At 37.3% G+C, this 22,707-nt stretch overlaps 1 protein-coding gene across 1 annotated transcript; it reads left to right on the forward strand.

Moving 5' to 3' along the window:
• Positions 1 to 5,191: 5,191 nt before the first annotated feature.
• LOC112184653 (phosphatidylinositol 4-kinase beta 1) lies at positions 5,192 to 20,848 on the forward strand. Its single transcript, XM_024322903.2, has 16 exons — positions 5,192 to 7,123; positions 9,993 to 10,184; positions 10,824 to 10,872; positions 12,329 to 12,461; positions 12,620 to 13,085; positions 14,013 to 14,093; positions 14,186 to 14,305; positions 14,704 to 14,773; positions 16,106 to 16,203; positions 16,288 to 16,392; positions 17,639 to 17,692; positions 18,467 to 18,610; positions 18,737 to 18,790; positions 18,925 to 18,999; positions 19,799 to 19,882; positions 19,970 to 20,848. Exons 1-16 carry the CDS (start codon positions 5,699 to 5,701, stop codon positions 20,069 to 20,071), a joined length of 3,252 nt encoding a protein of 1,083 aa, XP_024178671.1. The 5' UTR covers positions 5,192 to 5,698; the 3' UTR covers positions 20,072 to 20,848.
• The last annotated feature ends 1,859 nt before the right edge of the window (positions 20,849 to 22,707 follow it).

The following is a 22,707-nucleotide window of genomic DNA, read 5'->3' on the forward strand; positions in this document are numbered from 1 at the left end:
AAGGTTTAAAAATTCAAGATTTCAAGGATTGGGTTGCTATAGAGTTTGACGAGAGGGGTTTTTTGTTTAAAAAGAGAGCCAATGGCCAGAGACTCAAAAAATTCCAATTTGAAGACAAAGAACTTGCAAGCCCCATCAAAGCATAATTTGGTTTCAAGAAGAACAAAGTGGATTGCATGAAAGGAGGAGATGATGATGATTTTGTTTTATAAGCGTTTTTTTTTTTTTGCATGGATAAAAGATTTATTTAATTTCCGATCAAATCAGAGAGCAGCACATGTACATCATAAATCATGCCACTTGACGAAGTTAATGCTGACAAATAAAAAATATAATGTTGAAAAATAAAACTATTGTGAACGAAATAAAAAACTATTGCCATTCTTCAAAAGAATTACTGTCATTCGTAAAAAAATCATTACCATCTTTTGAAAAACTACTGCCCCAAAACGAAAAACTATTGCTTACGAACTGAAAAATAAATATCATTTTCTAAAAAGTCTACCGTCATTCACGATAATTTTTTGAAAATCTACTGACATTTCCAAAAAGCTATTGTCGAATAATCGAAAAGCTACCGTTAACAAACTACTGACTCATTTCAGGTCAAACTTGATTCAGTCACATATTTGCTGCCAGGCCACCTTTCAACTGTAGACCGGTGTAGATGTGTTACCCTCTCTCTAAAGTTAAAAAAAAAAAAAAAAATTTACATACTTTAAATTAGGGCTGGGATTGGGCCCGGCCCGTGTAATATTTATAAGGCCCGGACCCGGACCGAAATTTTCGGGCCGGGCCTAAATTACATTTTTTTAGTTTAGGGACCGAGTTGGGCCCGGACCGTTTTTTACGGGCCGGGTTTTCGGGCCCAACATGCTGATTAAGGGAGGGAAAAAAAACACCCTGCTCTGTCCAAATTTCATATTTTCACAAGATCAGTACCACTGATGAACATGTCAAATTCCACCTGCTGAACTTAACATAAGTACATAACAACTCAACAAATCCCAGCAAATTCAAGCAAGTGATTCATCACAATTCAAGGCAAACCAAATGAATAAATCGACCTGCTGAACAAGTTTCAAATTCCAACACAAGTACATAACAACTCAACAAATCCCAGCAAGTTTCAAATCTTCCAAGTTCCAAATAAACAACCAAACAAGTTCATATTTCTGAAAAAAAAAAAAAACAAAGTAAACAAGTTCAGTAAGCAAGGAGGCAACTCCTTCACATGGATCCAGTACTCCAGCTCCAGCAGCTTCATTTCAGTTCCATCCTAGCAGTGATTGAATATAGCCTTAATGAGCTTGGACAGAAGGATTGTTCCCTGCATTTCAAGAACATGACCAGCAGCAACTCAAAAACGTGACTTGCAGCAATTCACAAACATGACCAGCAATTTAAAAACTTTCAACACTAACCTTGGTCTGCCACAGCAGTTTTCTTGCATTTTTTTTTTGAAGCCTTTGCAGCCTTGTCTCCACTTTGTTTGTCTGCAAATTCTGTGGAAAAATGTACAGAGTTAATGACATTACAAACATTGAAAAAACTGAAAACAAAGAAAAGAATTAAAAAAGATATGCAAACCATTACATCAGTACCTATCTCAGCTTGCTCATAAAATTCCATTTCTTCAATTGACGGATAATATTCAATCGAAGATGCATCTTCCTCCTTGATCCAATTCTGCAAGCATATCAATACAGAACTTCCTTGCAGACCTTCCTTGCAGACAATCTTCTCACTGCCATGTATGATTGAAAGGAAATCGCATAAGAGATGGCATCGAACTTTTAGATTCAAGATCGAACTTTCAGATTCCAACAATCAAGTACAATGAGAAATTGAGAATTACTTACGAATGTCGCCTCAGATGGTATCGAACTTCCAGATTCAAGATCGAACTTCGATATTTGCTTTCAGTTTGCTTTGATTCAAGATCGAACAGTCGAAGCAAAGTCGAAGAGAAGATGAGAGAGTGAGTCGAAGACTGGGCTGAGAGAGTGAGACTGAGAGGTTAGACAGTTAGAGATTAGGCGGCGACATGGTGGTAGGCTGAGACAGTGAGACTGAGAGAGGCCGAGGCCTGAGGGTGAGTCGAAGAGAGGCTGAGGCGTTGAGGGACTGAGGGTTAGGGATCGAGTAACCCTAAGTTAGGTCACTAGTTGGGATCGTAATCCCCTGCAGCATACATATTGTAAGCCTATTATCATACCAATAATATACAAACATGTGTCAAAGAACAATAACTTCGGGCCTTCGGGCTTTTTTTTTTTTTGTTTTTTGAGGCCCGGGCCCGGACCGTTTTATATTTATTTCGGGCCGGGCCTTAAAAAACAGGTATAGGAAAAACTAAAGACCGGACCGTTCGGGCCGGTCCCGGGCCGGTTCCGGGTCGGGTTCCGGGTTTTCGGGCTAAAATCCCAGCCCTACTTTAAATGGCCTTATGAGGATTAAAAATATATAATGACTTAATTAATAATATAAGTTTTAAAAGACACTTAAAAAAAAGGGGGACTTACTATTGTTATAAGTTAATGATATTGGAGTTTTATAACGCAACCGTACTTAAAGAGTGAAATTCAAAAAGAAAAACCATGAAAACCCTAGTTCTTGTACTAACACTAGCATTGTCGCCTTGACACCTTGTATCGACGTTGTACACGGCGGTTTCAGCCGACTTCCAAGCCTAAAGCTTTTGGGTCTCTTCCTGCTATCTGCCTTTGCTAGTGATGGACAGTTAATGGAAAGACTATCCTCTTAGGTAGGCAACTTTCTACTCGGTTCGTGACTGTTCGATGGCGGCTTGACTTGGTCGTGGCCTGAAGGATGGTGGCCTGATTTCTAGATCCCTGAACTTGGTTTTAAGGGGAAGCCTACTACAACTTGGTTTCGACTTGATGACGGTGTCCCAGGATATGGTGGCGGTGATGTTGCAGTTTATAGAGTCGTGGCAGGGTGGAGACAGTTCAGCAAGGTGCAGTGCAACGCTTGTTATGGTGGCTACGGAGGACGTTGTTCATGGGAATATAACTAAGGATCAAGGCATCTCTTGGACCTCCCAACCTCGTCTATTCTATGAGATTTCGCTGACGTCAATGACGTTATTGTAGTGGCTGACGGTTAAGTGATGGCGGTTGAGTCAGTCAGAATTGTCATCTCTGTTGAAGGCACAGTAGGTACCAATGGTGCAATTAGGGTTTGTTAGACCTCTTGGGCCTCTAGCTATGCTCGATGATGTGCTTGAACATTTTGGAGGCTACGTATTGAGCCTATGAAGAGTTTTATGCTGTGAGCTTTTGGATTTGGACTAATGCATGCTACTACTATGGGACAGAAGAAGGGAGTGCTTCTGTTACGATATCCTAGAACTAAGAGGATTGCTGCTGTGGGTCTGTCAATTTTAATTTATCATGTGCATCTCCTAGCCCTATTATGGGCAAGGAGAACATATATATTTTTTTTGTTTAAACTTAATCTATTACTATGCGATACTAATTCATAATTGAATAAGCTTACTTTAAATAAGTGAGCAAGATACGTATGATGAATTGACATATCCTATCCGTAGTATCACCACGAGTTCTTGTATGTCTATAAATGGCAGTGGAAGGATATGTAATAGTCATTCTAGCCTGACCTTTTATCAATGAAAATCTATGTGATTATTTATTAAAAAAAAAAAAATCTTAAAAGACACTTAAGTTCCTAAAAATTAAAAAGGACGAATGATATGCGTGAGTTGCTAGTGTGAGTTGCTGGTGGAGCTAAGCATGAGTTGTTACTCAGCTCAAATGAGTGCAATAAGGCTTTGTTAAGGTTAAGTGATTAGTGATACCCCTAGGGGGGACCCCCTTGCGTAGGGCGGTCCTAGGGTTTCTATGGATAAGTTAGGACTAGAACTTCGGTTTATGAAATCATAGGGATTCCTAGCATTTGCTTAGTTTTTTGGTTACTCTAATGCTTCAAACTATGGTAACATCATTCGGTTGTCTTAAGGTAGCCTAAACATGGCTTGATATTGACATATCCGGCAAGGGTGAGTCATGATACAATATTTCCTTCATTTTACTATTAATGAATTGATACGGTTCTTTTCAAATAAAGACATTGTAAGATATCCTCATAAAACGTGGAGCCAAATTTTCATTTTCATTTTCATTTTTTTTTCAATTTTTCTCCAATTAATATTAGGTAATTTCTCACCTTCTTCTTTTCTCTAAATTACACAACGACAACTAACTATCAAGAGGTCTTCTTACGACGTTAAAAAACTATACATGTCCTTCTGCTAAAGTCACAAAAAGACCGAGTTTCGTATTGTGAGATCGTGCTAGTCTGGCAGCGCACGACGTCTGGGCGAACCTTTTGGCCTTGCCGATGTTTTGTGGTCTGTTGCCGAACAAATGATTTGATGCTAAAGCTCAGAGTCAGTTTCTTGGAGGGTTGTTGCTTGAAGTTTTGGCAGGATGGTTCGGCAGCAGTTTCGGATGCGACCCCTCTAAAGCATGGTGGTCGGGTTGGTTTGGGTCTGCAATTGTCTATGACGGATTGGGAGGGGGGTTGGATCTCGGTCCACTTTGCTTCCAAGTTGCGACGAGGCTTCTATGGTTGCATCAATATGGTAATCTGGGTGATCTCAAGTCGATTTGTGTTTGGTTTGCTTTGGTTTTCAAGCGGTTGAGGCTCTTCGTGGTCGGTGTTGTTTCGTCGATGACATCCGGGATTGGCTACTACTTGCTTATGGCGGTGCTGGATCGGCTGTGCCACTATGCACAGGAGATGGTGACTGGTTTGGGCCGGTCTGCTAGGCTTTAAGTTGAGTTTCCTCTGGGTTGTCCTCTTGGGCTTGGTGATTTGGGCTGAGTGTTTGTCCTAGGCCTAAAGTATGTTAGTAATTTGTCTGCTTTCAATAATTTCCTATTTTTCAAAGAGTTATGCACTTTTTTGTATACTCAATGTGTTTCTAGCGAATCTTCTGAAACAGTACAAAATGAGGATTCACATTATTTTTTAATGTATTTGATGTCTAATGAGTGAACCTATTTCTATGTACCACCACGGTACCTACATCTCCTGTCTGTGTACATTCTAGCTTGAGAAATAGTATTGTCGCCCGATTTGGGTTTGATTAAAGAAAAAAAAAATTGCACAACTAAAAGGACGACGACTATTACCAAGTACCAACACTACCCAGCACCAGCACAACGACGTCGTTGGGGACGTCAAATTCTAAAGAAGATCCCTCATCACCTTCTTCTTCGTACACGATTCTGTTTCGTAAGCACAATTCGATCTCTCATTTCTCTCTCTTTCTTCCCAGAATCCCAAACTCTCTTACATTTCTCCCCAAATTCCCCGATCGACTCTGCAATTCACTTCGCTTCTAAACGCCAGCTTGATCGACGACCAAGAACAAAGTCGTCTCTCCGGGTCCGGATTACGATTTCCGGTCGTCAATTTCTGCGGCTTCAGTAGTCACCATTTTTTTTTTCGGTTTCTGGATTGGATTGTCAGAGGAGCTGAAGCTTCGTCTTGTGCTAGGGTTTTCGATGAAGGTTTTAGCGATTTCTAGGGTTCTGCTCTGAAGAAATGTCTTGGCGAGGTTGATGATTTGGGTTCTGATTGGACTGTGAGTTTTGGATTGGGGAGGGTGGAAAACAAGGTGGCTAGGGTTTATAATGGTCGATTGAGAATGGTGAGGATACTGGGACTGACTCGGGGTGAGACGGACGAGTCGCCGCGGGAGATCACCTCGCGGACCAACATATCGAGTGATTCCGGCGAGAATGGGTGGCTGATACGCTTCTTCGACTCGGCGTTCTTCTGCGAGTGGATCGCCGTGAGCTACCTGTACAAGCATGAACACTCCGGGGTTCGAGACTATCTCTGTAATCGAATGTACACTCTGCCATTGCCAGGTATTGAGAGCTATTTGTTTCAGATATGTTATATGTCAGTACACAAACCCAGCCCCTCTTTGGATAAGTTTGTCATTGATATGTGCTCTAAGTCCCTTAAGATGGCTCTCAAGGTGCATTGGTTTTTGCTGGCCGAGCTCGAAGATTCTGATGACAATGAAGGGATTAGTAGGATACAGGAGAAGTGTCAGATTGCTGCTACTTTGATGGGTGAGTGGGCACCTCTGGTTCGGCCTCAGAGTGAAGCTAGTAGCCCCGGGAGTAAGAACCAGGTGTTGAATAGACTGTTTTCATCTAAGCAGAAGCTGTTGTCATTGACATCTTCGCCTCCTTCTCAGAGGTCTTTTTCATTCTCGCCTTCATCGGGAAACAGTGCGCAAGAGGATGGTGGAGGGCAGTTGTCTCCTGATGAGAACAAGATTTTTAAGAAGTTCATTCCGGGTCCGAAGGTTAGGGATGCATTGCTGTTTAGGAAGTCGGTGGAGAAAGATGAGGATGACTCTGAGAAGGATGGGTTCTTTAAGAGGCTGCTAAGGGACAGTAGAGGTGATGATGAGACTGGGTCGAAGCGTAGAGATTCTTTGCTATTTAGGAAGTCATCGGAGAAGGATGATGATGATACAGAAAAGGATGGGTTCTTTAAGAGATTATTAAGGGATAGTAAAGGGGACGATGAAGAATTAACTTCTAGTTCAGAGGGGTTTTTTAAGAAATTGTTTCGTGAAAGTAAGAGCGATTCCGAGGATAAATCAGTTTCTAAATCAGTGGATGATGAAGAAAAAGATGGGTTCTTTAAGAAGTTTTTCAAAGAGAAATTTGAGGACAAAAAGGATAGAAATGAAGATGATGATACAACACACTCAGAAGGAAAATGCTCGAAATCAGCTGAAGATGATGAGAAAGATGGGTTTTTCCGAAAGTTATTTAGTAATAAGTTTGAGGACAGAAAAGATGGGAATGATAAAACTGAGGAAGGGAGTGCCAATGGGGAGGACGAAGAGCATTCTGACTTTTCATTATTCCGAAGATTGTTCCGCGTGCATCCTGAAGATGGCAAAAGTATTGCTAATGAAAGCACCAATGGTAGCAGCTTGTTAGAAAGTAGTCCAGGCACTGAGAATTTTTTCCGTAAATTGTTTAGAGATCGAGACCGGTCAGTTGAAGATTCAGAGCTATTTGGTTCAAAAAAACATAAAGAGGTAAGTTTACTCTTACTTCATTTTCTCTTGCTTTACTGGTAGTGGTAGTATGGCCTTCCCTCTGCGGTCCTCGCCCTTTCCTCACCTATGTAATGAAATTGTTAACTTCAATTATCAGTGATATAGTTTTATCCATGTCTTTGCTCTGTTTTTTTATCTATTTGTTTTTATTTATTTATTTATTTCTTTGATCACTAAGTCATGTGTTTGCTCAATAACTAGGATAGTTTGAAAATGTTTCATGCACCAGCTGCAGTTTGAGGGCATTGCTACTTGTAGTTATAGAACAGTAGTCTGAGATTGAAAATTGAAATACAAATTACTTCTTTAGTGATGAAGTTTGTTAACATTGATTTGTGGAGGTCATATTTACGTTTATATGCAGTGTAGCTTTGATATTCAGTAGATTCTTCAAAGTTGTGGCTTAAGCTGTTTGGGTAGTTCTATGTGTGCTAAAAGAAGGAATTAAACATATTTCATATAGCATACCATCATTAATAACAATAGACAGCTTGCTACTAGTTTGAACAGATATTTACAATTGATTTCAACCTCTTTTAAATAAAAAGTAAGATACATTTCTTCCTTCAAGTATCCTTGCATATACTAGGCATAGAGGCTTGGCAGGATAATTGGCTTTATGGAGTGGGTGTGTTTGAGTGTTACTTTTTGTAATATAACCTCATTATGACATCCAAATGCATCAGAATAAAAAGTAGCATGGAAAGGGAAGTGCGCTCAGGGTTTCAAAAAGTAGATGGTGGAACTAGAAAGGTGGAAAAACGAGATGAGTTGTAAAGGAAAGTGATCATGGAAGGTATAATTGTGCTTTCTGATACCCAGAAATCGTCCACTCCTTCAGGAATGGGCTTGAAACTGGGGCCTCCACCAGAGCCATACAATCTATAGGAGATTATGAACTTTAGCAAATGGCTAGGTAGCTATTGTGAGGAGTCTATGACCCAGATAATAGATGGGAGCAAACCATGGGCCTGACCATCCCTATTAACCCCTTGTTCAGGGAAAAAGGTACTATTGTCATGCTATTGTGTTTGGTTATGTTAGATGAGTAGAAAGATTAAGTATATGAAGGGAAAGGGCTGTCAAATAATCTTTCTTCTGGATTGATGTCAAATGACATGGCAAATGATTACATGTACATTTGGAATTGTGGGAGAGAAAGCTTGCAGAGTGATTATCCTTTCCCTTGTTTCGCTTTGAATTCACTTTTTAATCAAGCCATAAAATGTACAGTTTGTATTTCCACGTTCAGAGGTATAGTCCTGGTTTGTCTCTTTCACAAATTAGTGAATCTAGAAATCCAAAAAAGTCATTTGTAGTTGGACATTGCCAAGCCAACCTTTGGAGCAGTAGTCATTTATGATAAAACTCTAGAAGCCACATTGTTGCGGTCATTTACTAATGCTCCTGTTCCTACTTTTGTTGGTTGACTCAGTGACTTCCATTGCATTCTAGCTTCCTTTCCTTTGGCCAACACTTCTCCAACATCAGTATGTATATAGTCCTTGGCATGTGAAGCCATGCCCTTGTACCTCTTCACCTGCTGCTGTTAGCTTCCAGTTGGATTCTCTCACTTTAACATGGTATCAGATCATGTAAACTGCGTGTCAGCATTGATGCACCAAGTTTGTCCCTCCATAATATAAAAGATCTTTTGCCTTTCCAAGCATTGCCGGTTGAAGCTGAATCGCCTATTGCTCTAAGCTAATTTGTCGTGCGATAGAAATGGGCAGTTTTCATATTTGAAACTTTTACCTCCCACCTCTCTTTCTTTTGACAAAGTGATGGCTATTTAATTTACCTTGATACAACAGAGGATTAACATAAATAACGTCTGGCTTTTGCTAAATGTTCTTTGATTTCTGCCTTCTAAACTGCTTGGAAGTAATCTGGATTCTTGGAACCAACAAATTGAAGAACAAATATCTGATCTTAACACCAAAACCAACATAGGATATAAATAGTGTCTCCCAAAAAGTTATGTCCGATTATTGAAGATGTTCCATCTATGCAAAAGAATTAAAATAATACAGCAGGACCTTGTGGCAATGACCCTGTGCTGAATCTTCTATGTATAGTTATAATACACAGAAGATACAACAGGACCTTGTGTTCCTTCAGTGTCCAGTTCAATGACCTCGTGCCATAAACTATTTCTGGAGCCTAAAGTCATTGGGCTGCTCCTGCTTCTTGCAGGGCCTTATTGTGTGAGAGGTTTGACTTGTTGGAGAGGGGAAGAAAGGTGGTTGTTCTATGTGGCATTTTTTGGGTGGTGTGGATGGACAGGAGTAAGAGAATCTTTAAGGGAGCTAGGGGTGAGGAGGTAGACCATTTGTGGGATAGAGTCTGTTATTTGGCTTTGCTTTGGGCATCTGTTTTTCCTGAGTTCAGTGATAGTTCTTTATATGCTTTATTGTTCGATTAGAAAGCTATTGTGCTCTAGTGTTTTGTGTCCTTTTTTCCTTGTTTGTTTCTTTGTATTACATTTGGGTTTCTTTGAATTATTTCCTTCTATAGATACGAATCTAATATAATACTTGTATATACACGTCCCACTTTTTTAACAATTACATCTGTATGATAATCGTATTAAAACATGTCTATGGTTATTATATGGACTCTAGAGGAACTTTGGGTATTTGGAATTTGTTTCCCTGAGTTTGACTGTGGAGGAAAGTAGTCAGCCTTAACTATATTGCAGGAGAGCAGTTATTTGAATTTATATTTTAGAGGTGCATTGACATATCATAATTCTAATCCTGGCAGCATAGCATGGCATCATTTGACGAGATTCTTAGCTTGTTATATAATGCAGTATATTTATTCATCAGTAATTTTCATTTTACAGAAACATCCTGGTTCACCAAAGCAACAAAACGAAAAGTCAAGTGCAAAACCCCCACTTCCAAGTAATTCAGCATCCCATTACCGTAAAGGGGCATACCATGAGTCATTGGAGTTTGTGCAGTCACTATGTGAGACGTCATATGGTTTAGTGGATATATTTCCAATTGAAGATCGCAAAAGTGCACTTCGTGAGGTTTATACTTATCTTGCTTATATTTTGGTTTGCTCAGTACATATGCATTAATACATGTAGGGGCACAATCAATTCACCAGTTTAAAACTAGTGTATTTTTTAATTCATGAACTTTTTATTGCATTTGAACTTTCAACTGAGTCCAGCATTTCTGGCCATTCCATCTAGACTCTGCTGGAATTAGTATTTATCTTATGTGCATGTCAAAGCATTAAACTAGCTATGCGATTGGAAGAAAATAATGGCTTTTAAACGGCATTTATCATTGTAAACTCAGCTATTTTTAGGCTGTTGTAAGTTTACCAGTCCCCATATGTGTGTGTGTGTTCCTTAGGTTATAATAAGGATTATTTTCATAGTAAGATTAAATTCCAGGAGAGAGGAAAAGATGAAAGATTTCCCACTCTTGCAATAGTTCAGTTCTGATACTGTGGTTGTCTATAAAGACATGGGAATACAGAGGAGAAAACTAGAAGATTTAATGAATATCCTTATGTGTAAAACTCTTGACCATTCATCTTAAATGGAACCCAACAAAATTAATAAGGATCCCAGTTAAGTTATTCCATATCAGAAATATATTTGAATGAATGTATAGTTATATATTCTGACACATGTCTGTTAATTTTGTATTTCTAGTCACTCGCAGAGATCAATTTGCACATTGCCAAGTCTCAAAATAATGGAGGTATTTTCTTAGTCAATATTCATATTAGCCTTTTAAATTCTGAGATAATACTTGTAGTGGTTTCAGGACCCTTTATTTTATGTTTACCAACGTATGCTTTGGTAGTTGAGAAGTTTTCTCATATTTAGGTTCTAACCTGTCAAGATATAGTTGCTAGCTTCTACATACTCTTTCATGAGAACCTTTGGTGAAGTAGGATACTCTTCTGCAGTTGCTAGATAGTAGTTCTGTTTGTTTTTGTTATTTGGTCCATGGTAGTTTGTCCTTCTGTGAGAAAAAATTTGCCTGCGTCTATCTACTCTATATCATGAGAACCTTGGTGAACTGGAATGCCTTCTGCAGTTGCTAGAATCTAGATAGTATTCTTATTCTTTTTTCTTTCTGGTCTTTTCTAGCTAGTATTCTCCTATTTTCCTCTGTCACCTTGTCCTTTTGTTCTTTTTTGTTTCTCAGATTATATTTCATGTGTCCCAGTCTCTCAGCCTCTCAAAGTGCAAAGCATGTGTAGTTTTCATATGTTTTTGTTGATGTTGTTTTAATGAAAAATGGGACTAATAACAAGGTCTGGGGTACAGACTTAAAATAGGTCAAAGAATGAAAGTACAAATTGTTGTGAATTTGGCTCGTTGATTGATTAGGATTCAAGGCAAAACCAGATGGGTAAGTGAAGATTAGTGCGCACAGGAATTCTTCTAGTATCCTAATGGGTTTTGGAATAGGAAGAGTTATTCCTATTGATTTAGACCTGGAAAGTAAGTTCTATTCTAGTTAGGAATAGGAAAGCTAGCTCTCTTTCCTTGTTCTAATAGTTTTAGGAATCCTAATGTGATATGTTTGTAACCAGCACCTATAATCTATAAATAGGGCTGCAGGGAGCTCATATAATGTGTCCTCAGATCAGATCAGAGAAGAGATCAAAGAGAGATCTCAGAGAGTTCTCAGTTAACATACAAACACAGGGGCAGGGAGAGCCAAGGGTGATAGAGAGATCTAGCAAAGAGGTTGGGGATTAGCATAGGGATTTCAATAAGTACTTGTAATCAAGTTGTTATTCTCTATAGTGCTAGTGATTCTCAAGAGAGATCACACAGAGGACGTAGGCAAAGTTTTTGTCGAACCTCTATAAAATTCTGTGTTCGTGTGCTGTGGTTTTTCTGCTGTGATATTTAGCATCATCATCCTATTATTGTTTGCACAGTCATAAGCCTATAAAGAGAAACAAGGTTCTGGGTAAAAGGTGCATATTTACTACACAAATTCCCACGTAAGACTTGGTGTCTTATAAAGTAAATCTTAGAATACTTGGAATCCTTTCATAGTTTGAAATTTGAAAAAAAAAAAAAGATAGATGCATCAAAAAGTTGATGAAGTTTGTTACAAACTGTTCTTAGTTTCTTAATGTGTTGTTGATATTAACATGAACTCCGTATTCTTAATTGGATGTTGCTGAAATTAGGAGTTGGCTTTCCAATGGGGAAGGGGATGTATCGCGTGGTGTATATACCAGAAGATGAAGCTGTTCTTTTGAATTCTAGGGAGAAGGCACCCTACCTCATCTGTGTTGAAGTCTTAAAAAGTGAAATTCCAAGGTACGCTTAAAGTTGCTTAAGATGTGCATTTCACTAGGACATGTTTAACTCTTTTTCTAAGACAGTTTTCACTGCCAGATAATTGAAACCAGTTCCCTTGTGAATGCTTTGAAACTAACAATTGTTTCGTTTCTTTCTTTTGTGAATAATTTGTTTAGCAATCCAAAGGATACATCTAGCTCTCAAAAGCTCTCTCGAGGAGGAATTCCTTTAGCAAATGGAGATGCACTTCTGCCAAGACCACCTCCCTGGGCATATCCTTTGTGGACTGTCCAAGAGGTCTATCGCAATAGTAATGATAGGATGTCAAGTTCTACTGCTCATGCAATTGACCAGGCAATGTCACATACGCCAGAGGCAAAAAAGAAAATTGTTACTCTGAAAATATCTGTAGAGAAGAAGTTGCCTAGCCAGACTCTGAAAATAGAGAGTATGTCAAACAGTAGTAGAGGAGAGGCTCTTAATTGTGCATCAAAAGAATCACGAGGGAGTGATTTGGAGTGGGTAAGGGTGGTGCTTACAGCAGATCCTGGTTTTAGAATGGAGGACATTGAGGATCAAGGACCATCTCGACGGAAGGAACACCGTCGTGTTCCAAGTACAGTGGCTATAGAAGAAGTAAAGGTGAGATTGTTTTATCTGAATTTTAACTGATTTCTTTATTAAGACAGGTATACAGATAATAAGGCTTTTACTTTTTTATTTATAATTTTGTTTGTCTTTTCGATCTAAGAAAGTTGTTTCTAATTAGTGATTATTTATTTCCGAGGGACTACCCTACATATTTTTGTCTCATTGATTACATTTTAGAATGTTTTGGTGTCTTTCTGAATTTCAGCTTGGCATTCCCATGATCAACTTGTCTTGATGTACAATTCTTATCTTAGTTTCTTCAATGCTCAACGGATAGATTTTTTAACGATGCGCTCATACACTCAAGCACACAGAGGCACATACATGCATTTATCTGAACCATTAATCAGGTGGATTTGTGGTTGAAGGCGAGGTCTAGATTGCAGTCACACAACATAACATGCTAGACTGTCTGAACACTATTCATTATCTTATTGGTTCTGTTGATGTGTACTTATTACGTAGCCATTAGATCAGACATGGAAGATTATGATGCATTGACATGGATCTCACCCACGTTGTATTTCAGTTATCTATATTTGATTTACACGGCTGAGAACCTTAATTTTATCTAGGAATCTCCTATGTTATTGTTTTTAATTGTTAAACAACTTAAACTAAATCATCAAAAATGATGCAAACTGGTAAGGAATTAGTTGTATTCTTTTCCAACTTACGAGACAACGTCCCCTCACCCCCCACTGCAGACATTTTATTTCCTGCCTGAGTAAATGACGTATGAACTGTTTATTGGTTAATCAGTAACATGCTAGTGTTGAAACTTGAGGCTCATACAATCTATGCGAAGGAGTTTCTGAAATAGTTTCTTTAATATCATATATATTTATGGCTGATGGATCTTTTTATGTTCTTATATTTATATTCTGATTTTTTCTTGAAAAATTTGACTTTCTGCAGGCTGCTGCAGCAAAAGGAGAAGCACCTCCTGGACTCCCTTTGAAAGGGGCTGGTCAGGATTCATCAGATGCACAGCCAACGGTGAGATTTCATGAAAATTTATAAATTAAAAAAAATATATCTCATAGAAATGCTTAGTTTTATCATCTGGTGACATTCACTCTTTTCAACAGGCTAATGGTGGTACTCCTAAGGCCAGCGATGCGTTGTCTGGTGAACTTTGGGAGATAAAGAAGGAGAGAATACGGAAGTCTTCAGTTTATGGAAAGTTACCTGGTTGGGACTTGCGCTCTGTAAGTTCTACTTATATTGTCCTCCAACGCTCTTCCTCTTTTGTGTGTGTGTGGGAGTGTGTTTTCTGTTTATATACCTTGATACTAGAGCCTTGAGACCATGTTGAGCACTACTGGATCCAAATGCTTAAGCTTTTAGGGATAGACACAACAATACTTGTTGAACTCGTCGCCTTTCAATGTAGAACAGTCAGTTGTGGTTGTGTTATGGTCTCCTGTCATTTTCTTTTTGACTGCTCGAGGTGTTTTATGCTTTATAATTTTTACATTTTTGTGGCCTTTGTTTTACCTCTAGATTCTGTCATTCCCTCAGTTGTATAATTAATTGTATGCAGTAGCCGTCTAGGTACTGTATTCCATCTAACTTCAAGGAGTTGATTTGCTTCATTTTTCTGTAGGTCATTGTGAAGAGTGGTGATGATTGTAGACAGGAGCACCTTGCTGTGCAGCTTATTTCTCACTTCTACGGTAGGTGTTCTTTTTCATTCATATGTTCTTCTTGTTGGAGTTTAGTTCTTTATTTACCCTTTCGATGAGTGGGAAGTGGGAACTCCTTAAAAGTTTATTTGTGGAACTCCTTAAAAGTTTATTTGTTTGACATCTCTCTCGCTTGTTTCCTCTCTCACTACCCAAACCTTTAATCAAAATATTATTGAAGTCACAAACAAAATGCTGTGTAATTGTTGTCTGGTTGGATGAAAATATCAACTTATATGCAATTTTGAAATGGGAGGGGATATTTTATTCCAATATGTGCTATAATGTTACTGTATGAGCGTAATGCTGGTGAATTATGATTTTGGTGGGAAAGCAGTAGCCAAAGAGGGTATATTAATCACCACCATTTCATCAGTCAAATTTTGGCAATGTTTGCCCAAAAATTAACGATCCAGAGAATGGAGAAAAGAGTTTTCTAGTGGCTTTCTGTGGAGAAATATGTGTTCAAGGAGATGAAATGGAGCTTTCCACTAAACAACAGGCAGTGATGGCTTTCACCTGCTTTCTTGGAAAGAATTTGACTAAAAGGAAGAGGGGATTGGAACTAAATTGCAACCCGTGTTTCTTTTGTGCTCGATAAAACACTTTTGGTTCTGTATAATTGAATGGATTTAACACAGAAAAATCATTGCCAAAATACTGCAACTGGGTTTGAAACAAAAAACAATTCTCCACTTTCGATTGATTATGAGTCTGGTTGTGTTTTGAAGTGGATTTGGGCTGGGGTCAAGAAACAAGGTATCTTGTTCTATTTCACATAAAACCCTCAAACCCAAGTTTTATTATTATAATAATAATTATTAATATTATATATATATATATATATATATATATTTTTTTTTTTTAATCTCGCTTCTGAAACATGTAATATAGAAGATGGTTGCAGGACCCAAAAAAAAAAAAAAATCTGCTGTTGGAGTGTTACTAAAAAAGATAGTTTTGGAATTCAAACGATTACTTGAGCTCCAACGTTATGGTTATATCATATTATCAAGTATATTGGTAGAGTTCATGTGTCAATGGGTGATTTAACTTTTTGAAAGCGGATGTCAAGCAAATTCAATGTTGATATGGTCCTGATATTTTGTTGACTAAATCAACATCAAAATCATTGTTTTTATCTTTGTTTACATATCCATTTCAACTGATGAGTTTGGAATAGTAGTGGGCTACAGAATGCTGCTTAATTTGTTGTTACCAGATTAATGCAAATGATTTCAATGTCACATTTTTTTTCACAGTAGCTGAATCTATTACACTCATGAGAACTAGTTGAAGACTATAATTGAATTCTGATGGCAGATATATTCCAAGAAGCTGGGCTTCCCCTCTGGTTGCGACCTTATGAAGTCTTAGTTACTTCTTCTTACACAGCTCTTATTGAAACAATTCCAGATACGGTAATTCTGTACACTTGATCTTAACTGAATTAATAACTTCAAAATTTCACAACCTCTTTGACAATGTCCTATGTTGTTCTACAGGCTTCACTTCATTCTATCAAAAGTAGACATCCCAACATCACTAGCTTGCGACACTTCTTTGCTGCTAAGTATCAAGAAAATTCTCCAACTTTTAAACTTGCCCAGGTAATCTGCACCTCCATAAAGCAGGCATCTATGAATATGTATTGTTATTATATCAGCTTTATTCATTGCAATTTACTGTGAGTGGAGTACATAGGGAACATATAACTTGTGCACTTTAGTTCCCTTGGTTTTTTTTGTTTTTGTTTTTTTTTTCCCTTTTTTTTTGGTCCTTGTTTAGGGTGAAGGTAGGAAGATATGGGATCTCTTGATCGGAATGGGAACTTCAAATATTGCCATCGAAACTCTTCTCTGTTTATAGATAGGTTATCTATCTGTTTGCAACTCCAAGAATTAAAGAGATGATTGTATACTTCACTGAAAACAAAAAAGTAGCAAGAAATGATAGTACATTTAGGAGAAAGGATACTAAGGACATGAAGAGAAGATCTGAAGATCTTTAGTCAGCACAGTAGTACCCTGTTCTCTATTAGAGAAAGTGGGATTTTATTATCTGACCGTAGGGGCCTGACCATATTAATGCAGAATTACAGAGTAGTTCTGAACTTCTGATTCAGTTTGTTTGTGTCTTAGAACTCAGAAGACACTGTAGGATGAAAGGGATTGTGGATGCATAGGTATGAACATTAGAATACCATTGACAGTGAGTTATCATGTTTCAGATTATAAAGAAATATATTTCCATATATAGTAGATTTGCAGCTTGAGATAAGCTCATTCAATTGGAAGAGTACGGCTCTTGTCATGTCAGTTGATAAGTCGTCTGTCTTGCATAAAATATATCTAAACCCATGTCATCTTGTTTAAATCTGTATTGCATGTGTTCAAGCCATTATCCTGCCTTTTCTAAAAATTATATATATTTACTTCTGCTTTAGTTTTTACATAAGAAGATAGTTTTGAAGCTCCCTTTTCAAATAAAGTTGTGGTTAGTCTTTTCTTGCCCGCTGATGTAATATGTGATCCCTCTTCACCTGCGAGTATTTGGGACAGCCAAGGATATAATTATTGATATCCTTCTTTCGCACCTAAAGCATGAGATTCATATGCTGGGACTGATAAATCCCTGATGTGGGAGTTGGTCTCATGCTCCACTATCACCCAGCATTAATTCATGTGCTTGACCAGATATGTGGTCTTACATGAGGGTGAGTGTTGGAGAATGCAGAATCCCACATTGGGTGTTCTAAGTCTTGCATAACTATTTCTGATTGGTTTTGGGTTTGAGGCTATAATTATAACAAAGTGGCTTGGATTGAGATGCTCGTTTCCTTTTCCTTCGTTGCAGAGAAATTTTGTTGAAAGTATGGCTGGATATTCCTTAGTTTGCTACCTTCTGCAGGTATGTTGGTTTACTTCTGTGTGTGTATCTACACACATACCTAAATTAGTGTGTAAACTATAGCACCCAAACATGCAAATATGATAATATCACTGATACAATTGTAAAGAGATCCTGAAAAAGAATAAGCTTCAAGGGTAGAATGTAGTTTTAAAAATTTATTACGTGTTTGTGTGTGAATTATATGTGCAAAACGTTGTTCATATTATCAATTAAAGCTGTTTCTTCGCCCCCCCCCCCCCCCCCCCCCCGCCCGCCCCCCAAAAAAAAAGTATTGTTATATGTGATATCACATGTATTTTACCACTAGTTAGTCAACTTTATACACTTAGTATATGAGATACAAACTTTTGGAGGAATTTGGAATTGTTATATTACTTGTTAACATATCCTGCATGTAGCAAATTTATCTAATCCCTGTTTCAAGGAGAACAGCTTCTCATAAAAGTGCATGTAAGAAATGGTGCAACTTACTAATAATGTCATGATGTCTTTTAAGACCATAAATCTTCAATTTGCAGTTTCGAGCCTTGCAACAAAATTAATATTTTTGTAAACATTAGATAGATATTGATATGCACAAGTAGTAATAAAGTGGAATGGGTAATTATTTGCACGATAACTTCATCCTGGTGCAGAATATGATTTCTAAATATAATATAATTTGGTATTCGTTGTGTTAGAAGCATGTTCTTTGGGAATGTTCAGTTTCTGACATGTTTAGAGGGTAAGATGATTATGTGTTTATTTTTAACCAGTGTGTTTGTTGTTTAGGTGAAAGATAGGCACAATGGAAACCTCTTAATGGATGAAGAAGGTCATATTATACATATTGATTTTGGCTTCATGCTCTCCAATTCACCTGGGGGTGTAAATTTTGAGAGCGCTCCATTCAAGTTGACACGTGAACTTCTTGAGGTAAGACATTTATGTTGCATTCTTTAAAACTCTTTACATCTTCTGGTGCAACAATCTTCCATTGTGTTTGGCATTAAAATTTTCAGTGTATCAGTTATAACTGCTGATATATTGTGATTTTGGTAGGTTATGGACTCTGATGCTGAAGGAGTTCCAAGCGAGTTCTTCGATTACTTTAAAGTAACAATACAAACCAACTTATATCCATTATGTTGTTGTTGCTCTCTCTCTCTCTCTCTCTCTCTCTCTCTCTCTCCTGTCTTTAGATTCCTAGTTCATGGTATAGTAACTATAGTCTCATTTCTGGTCTTTAGGTTTTGTGCATTCAAGGGTTCCTTACATGTCGGAAGCATGCGGAACGTATTATTCTTCTTGTAGAGATGTTGCAGGTAACATCAACATTATCATTCGTTGACCTTCTGTTATGTAAAGCTAGGAGTCTGACTGTCCCCCTAATTTCTATTCCGATGAGATGACCAGGTTCTATTGGTGTGTAGTACTTTTAGATGGTTGTATAAACTCTTTTAGGAACCCCACAGGCCCCACTGACTTGTGACTTGTTGGACATTATGTTTGGTTGCAGCCACTTTATAATAGGTGCAATGACGATTCAGCTAATCCCTCAACTATCTTTTGATCGTTTTATATGTTCTTTAGAGTTTTATTCGCATTGCTGAGTAAATAGTCACCCTAGTTTCTTTTCTGCGGTTTGTTATGCGTTAGTAGAATTTATTACTCAATATGTATGTGACTGACCGAACCCATAGTAATAATAATTATCAAGTATACGAAATGCTAAAAGTTCGTAGGCAACACCCAGAAGGAATGAATTTTCTATTGCAATATGATGCACATGTAACTGTAAATTATTAGATATACATTTGCATATTTTGGATTTGGCCTTGATACATTCACCTTCTTTGATAATAACTTGTGCAAGTTTCAAAGTTGTACGTGTTTCAATTTGGTAATAACTTATTCAATTTGATAAAATATTTTCTCGATAAAAGTGAAACCAGAAAATATGCATTTTGCAAATGTATAGATGAGTCTATTGATGACCTGATGCCTGACAAGTATAGGAAGAATATATTATAAATGTATAATAAATAATAAGAATCTAAAAATTGCTTCCTTATACAATCCTTCGCTGACTGAAGCCACTGTTTTGAAATGTTTCTGGACTAGGACTCTGGTTTCCCATGCTTTAAAGGTGGTCCACGGACAATACAGAATCTAAGGAAACGATTTCACCTGAGTTTGACAGAAGAGGTTTGACTTTGTTTACTAGTTTTGTTTTGAAACTTTACTTTATTTCATGGGTATATTGTGACAGTGCTACTCAATGTTTTCTATCAGCAATGTGTGTCCTTGGTGCTTTCCCTAATCAGCAGCAGCTTGGATGCTTGGCGGACACGTCAGTATGATTATTATCAGAGAGTATTGAATGGAATATTGTGATGTTAAAATTCATTGATGATCACCTGATTTTATTGAGCCACCTCGGTGAGTGTTGATCACAAGTGCATATGTGAGTGGTCTTTGGCTTCTGATTTTCCTCGGAGGTGAAGAGGATTGTTTATAGTGGTTTTGGCCTGCTTTCCTGGGTGAGGAGTTTATAATTGTATCGGCATATTCAACATCTAGAAGGGTAACAGTAATCAGCAGGGGTACTATTCATTTTCCCACTTCTTTGTAATATGGGACTCCGCTGGCTAGTGGGAATTCACTTATTCTAGAGGAAAGAACAGCTCCCATTCACGGACTCCCCACACTGTACAGAGTGATTGCAATTGAGGACTGATCAGAAATCCAATGGCTTTGATAATTTCTTGGTGTGATGCCATTGCAATAGGAGCCAACATCATTGGTTTTGTAAATCTACTGTTTTCGATTGAAGTTCGTAGTGGAGTCAAAGCCTGGATGCGCACTCTAATCTACAAGAGGTGGCGTTCTTTCGAATCTGGTTTCAGTTGGGCGGCATCCATATGCCACAGTGATTTTTCCATATACTTGTATCAGGAAGCTGTGCAAGCAAAGTTCATGAAAATTTATGTGATTGTATTGTGTGTGTAATTGATCCCATTTATACAGTTATATCTGATGAGTCCAATTTCATCATGTATGTAATTTTTTTGGCATTGATCTCAATTTCCAGTTGGTGTAACATTGCATGTAGGAGCTTGTGACTGCGGTTTTGCTGTTTTTACTTGCCGTTTGTCAGTGTCCTTCCGTTTCTATGATTCCAAAAATCCAAATTGGTGCCATCATGCTCCTTAAACATTCCAAAATAATTCTACATAGCATATGACTAAATGTGAAAATATTGAGGACTTTAATCAATTCAGATCTTAAACTCTTATGGTGCGTTTGAATGAGAAAAGTATGAAATTCTCAGGAATTCATAAATGATGGAATTTTTAACTCCTTCAATCCAAATTTTCATTAATTGCAATTTTTATTGTTTGATTGTATCTATTTAGGATTTGAAATGTGTAATAAATTAAGAAATTTTAAAACAAATAAAAAATAAAATAGAAAAAAGCCTTGTTTTGGAAATGAAAATTGAATACTGTAACGGTGAGTTTGGATGAAAAAATTATAAAATAATGACACCTATTTTGGTGAAAATTGAAGTGAGGAATTTAAATAACGAATTCTTTCGTTTTTTTTTCCACAAAGAAATTTAAAATTTCCAATCTGATAATGCCAAACGAGGGAATTGAAGTGGAGAATTCGTAAATGACACCTATTTTTGTGGAAATTTTTTTTTTGAACAAATATTTTTGTGGAAATTAAAGTGGGGAATTTAAATAATAAATTCCTTCATTTTTTTTCACTGAGAAATTTAAAATTTTCAATCTGATAATGCTAAACGAGGGATTTGGCTTTTAGGAATTATGAAATCCTCACTTTCAATTAAATTCTATCATTTTTTCCCTCATTAAAACACAAATTCATTGTAAAAATCAATAGTCAGGGGTGGTTGGTGGTTCTAATTTTTTTTGTTTTTAAGGAAAATATTGTATTGATCAATCAATGTGTACAATGAGAAGCAATAAAGTTTCTAATATCAGGAGGCCAGGAGGGACATGCCCACTCCATGGGAAATTAAAAGAAGAATGTAAAGCAAGTTTACCTAAATTATGGGCAGCCATATTGGCTTCATGATACATATGTTTCAAAGAAGAACCAACTAACACCACAAAGGAAAAGTTGATATCCTCGATTATACGACCCAAATTGAAAGGTACATACTTCAGATTTTTAATTATTATCGTCTCTCCAGAATGTGAAGATTGATGAATCCATTCGGCTATAGTAAAAACAAGTGGAATTAGGTAAAATGACTTTCTATTCACTGGATGTATTCAGTAAAAGATTGATTAATTTAAGACATTTGAGTTTTTTTGGGTTTTTTATTTTTTTTTTTATTTTTTATTTTTTAAATTATAATTTGATGGACAAACTTGAACCCCATTTCGGGGTGAGGATGGGAGTCAGAAATGTATGTGGGATAAGCTTCTAGGTTCCCTGTTAATGAGAAATAATTAGGAAAGGGGTTAATTTTCCTAGTTGGACTTGGAAGTGTCTCTTGCAGGAATAGGATTGGACTTGGAAGTGTCAAAAGTCTTTTCCTTGCAGGAATAGGATTTTCTCTTTTCCAGAGTCGGTTGGGTTACTGGTGCCGATAGAAAGGAGGAAGTTGGACGCGTCAAAGTCTTTCCTTCAAGGAATAGGATTTTCTCTTTCCTATGGTCAGTTGGATAACTGGTGACTATATAAAGGGGTAGTGTAGCAGAGCCAAACCATCACTCTGTTTTGTTATTCAAAGGGGGAATATCTCTCCAGTGTTTTTGAGAAATTGTAATTGTACTTGCGAATTATTATTCTTATAGGCACAAATTTTGTTGCCTTAGTGCCTTGTTTTTTTTATATCAATTGTGTTTCTTCTTTATAATTTTGTTTAAGCTCGGTTCTCCTTCTACCTTATTTGATTTCCATTGCACTGTGCAAGGGTTTTCTTTTTTGATTAATTGTGCTAGCGTTATTAGTATAGTATCAAATTAGTATAATCTGTGAAAATGGGTCCAATT

This window comes from Rosa chinensis, chromosome 2 (assembly GCF_002994745.2).
Source record: "Rosa chinensis cultivar Old Blush chromosome 2, RchiOBHm-V2, whole genome shotgun sequence".
In the NCBI taxonomy this organism is placed as follows: Eukaryota; Viridiplantae; Streptophyta; class Magnoliopsida; order Rosales; family Rosaceae; genus Rosa; species Rosa chinensis.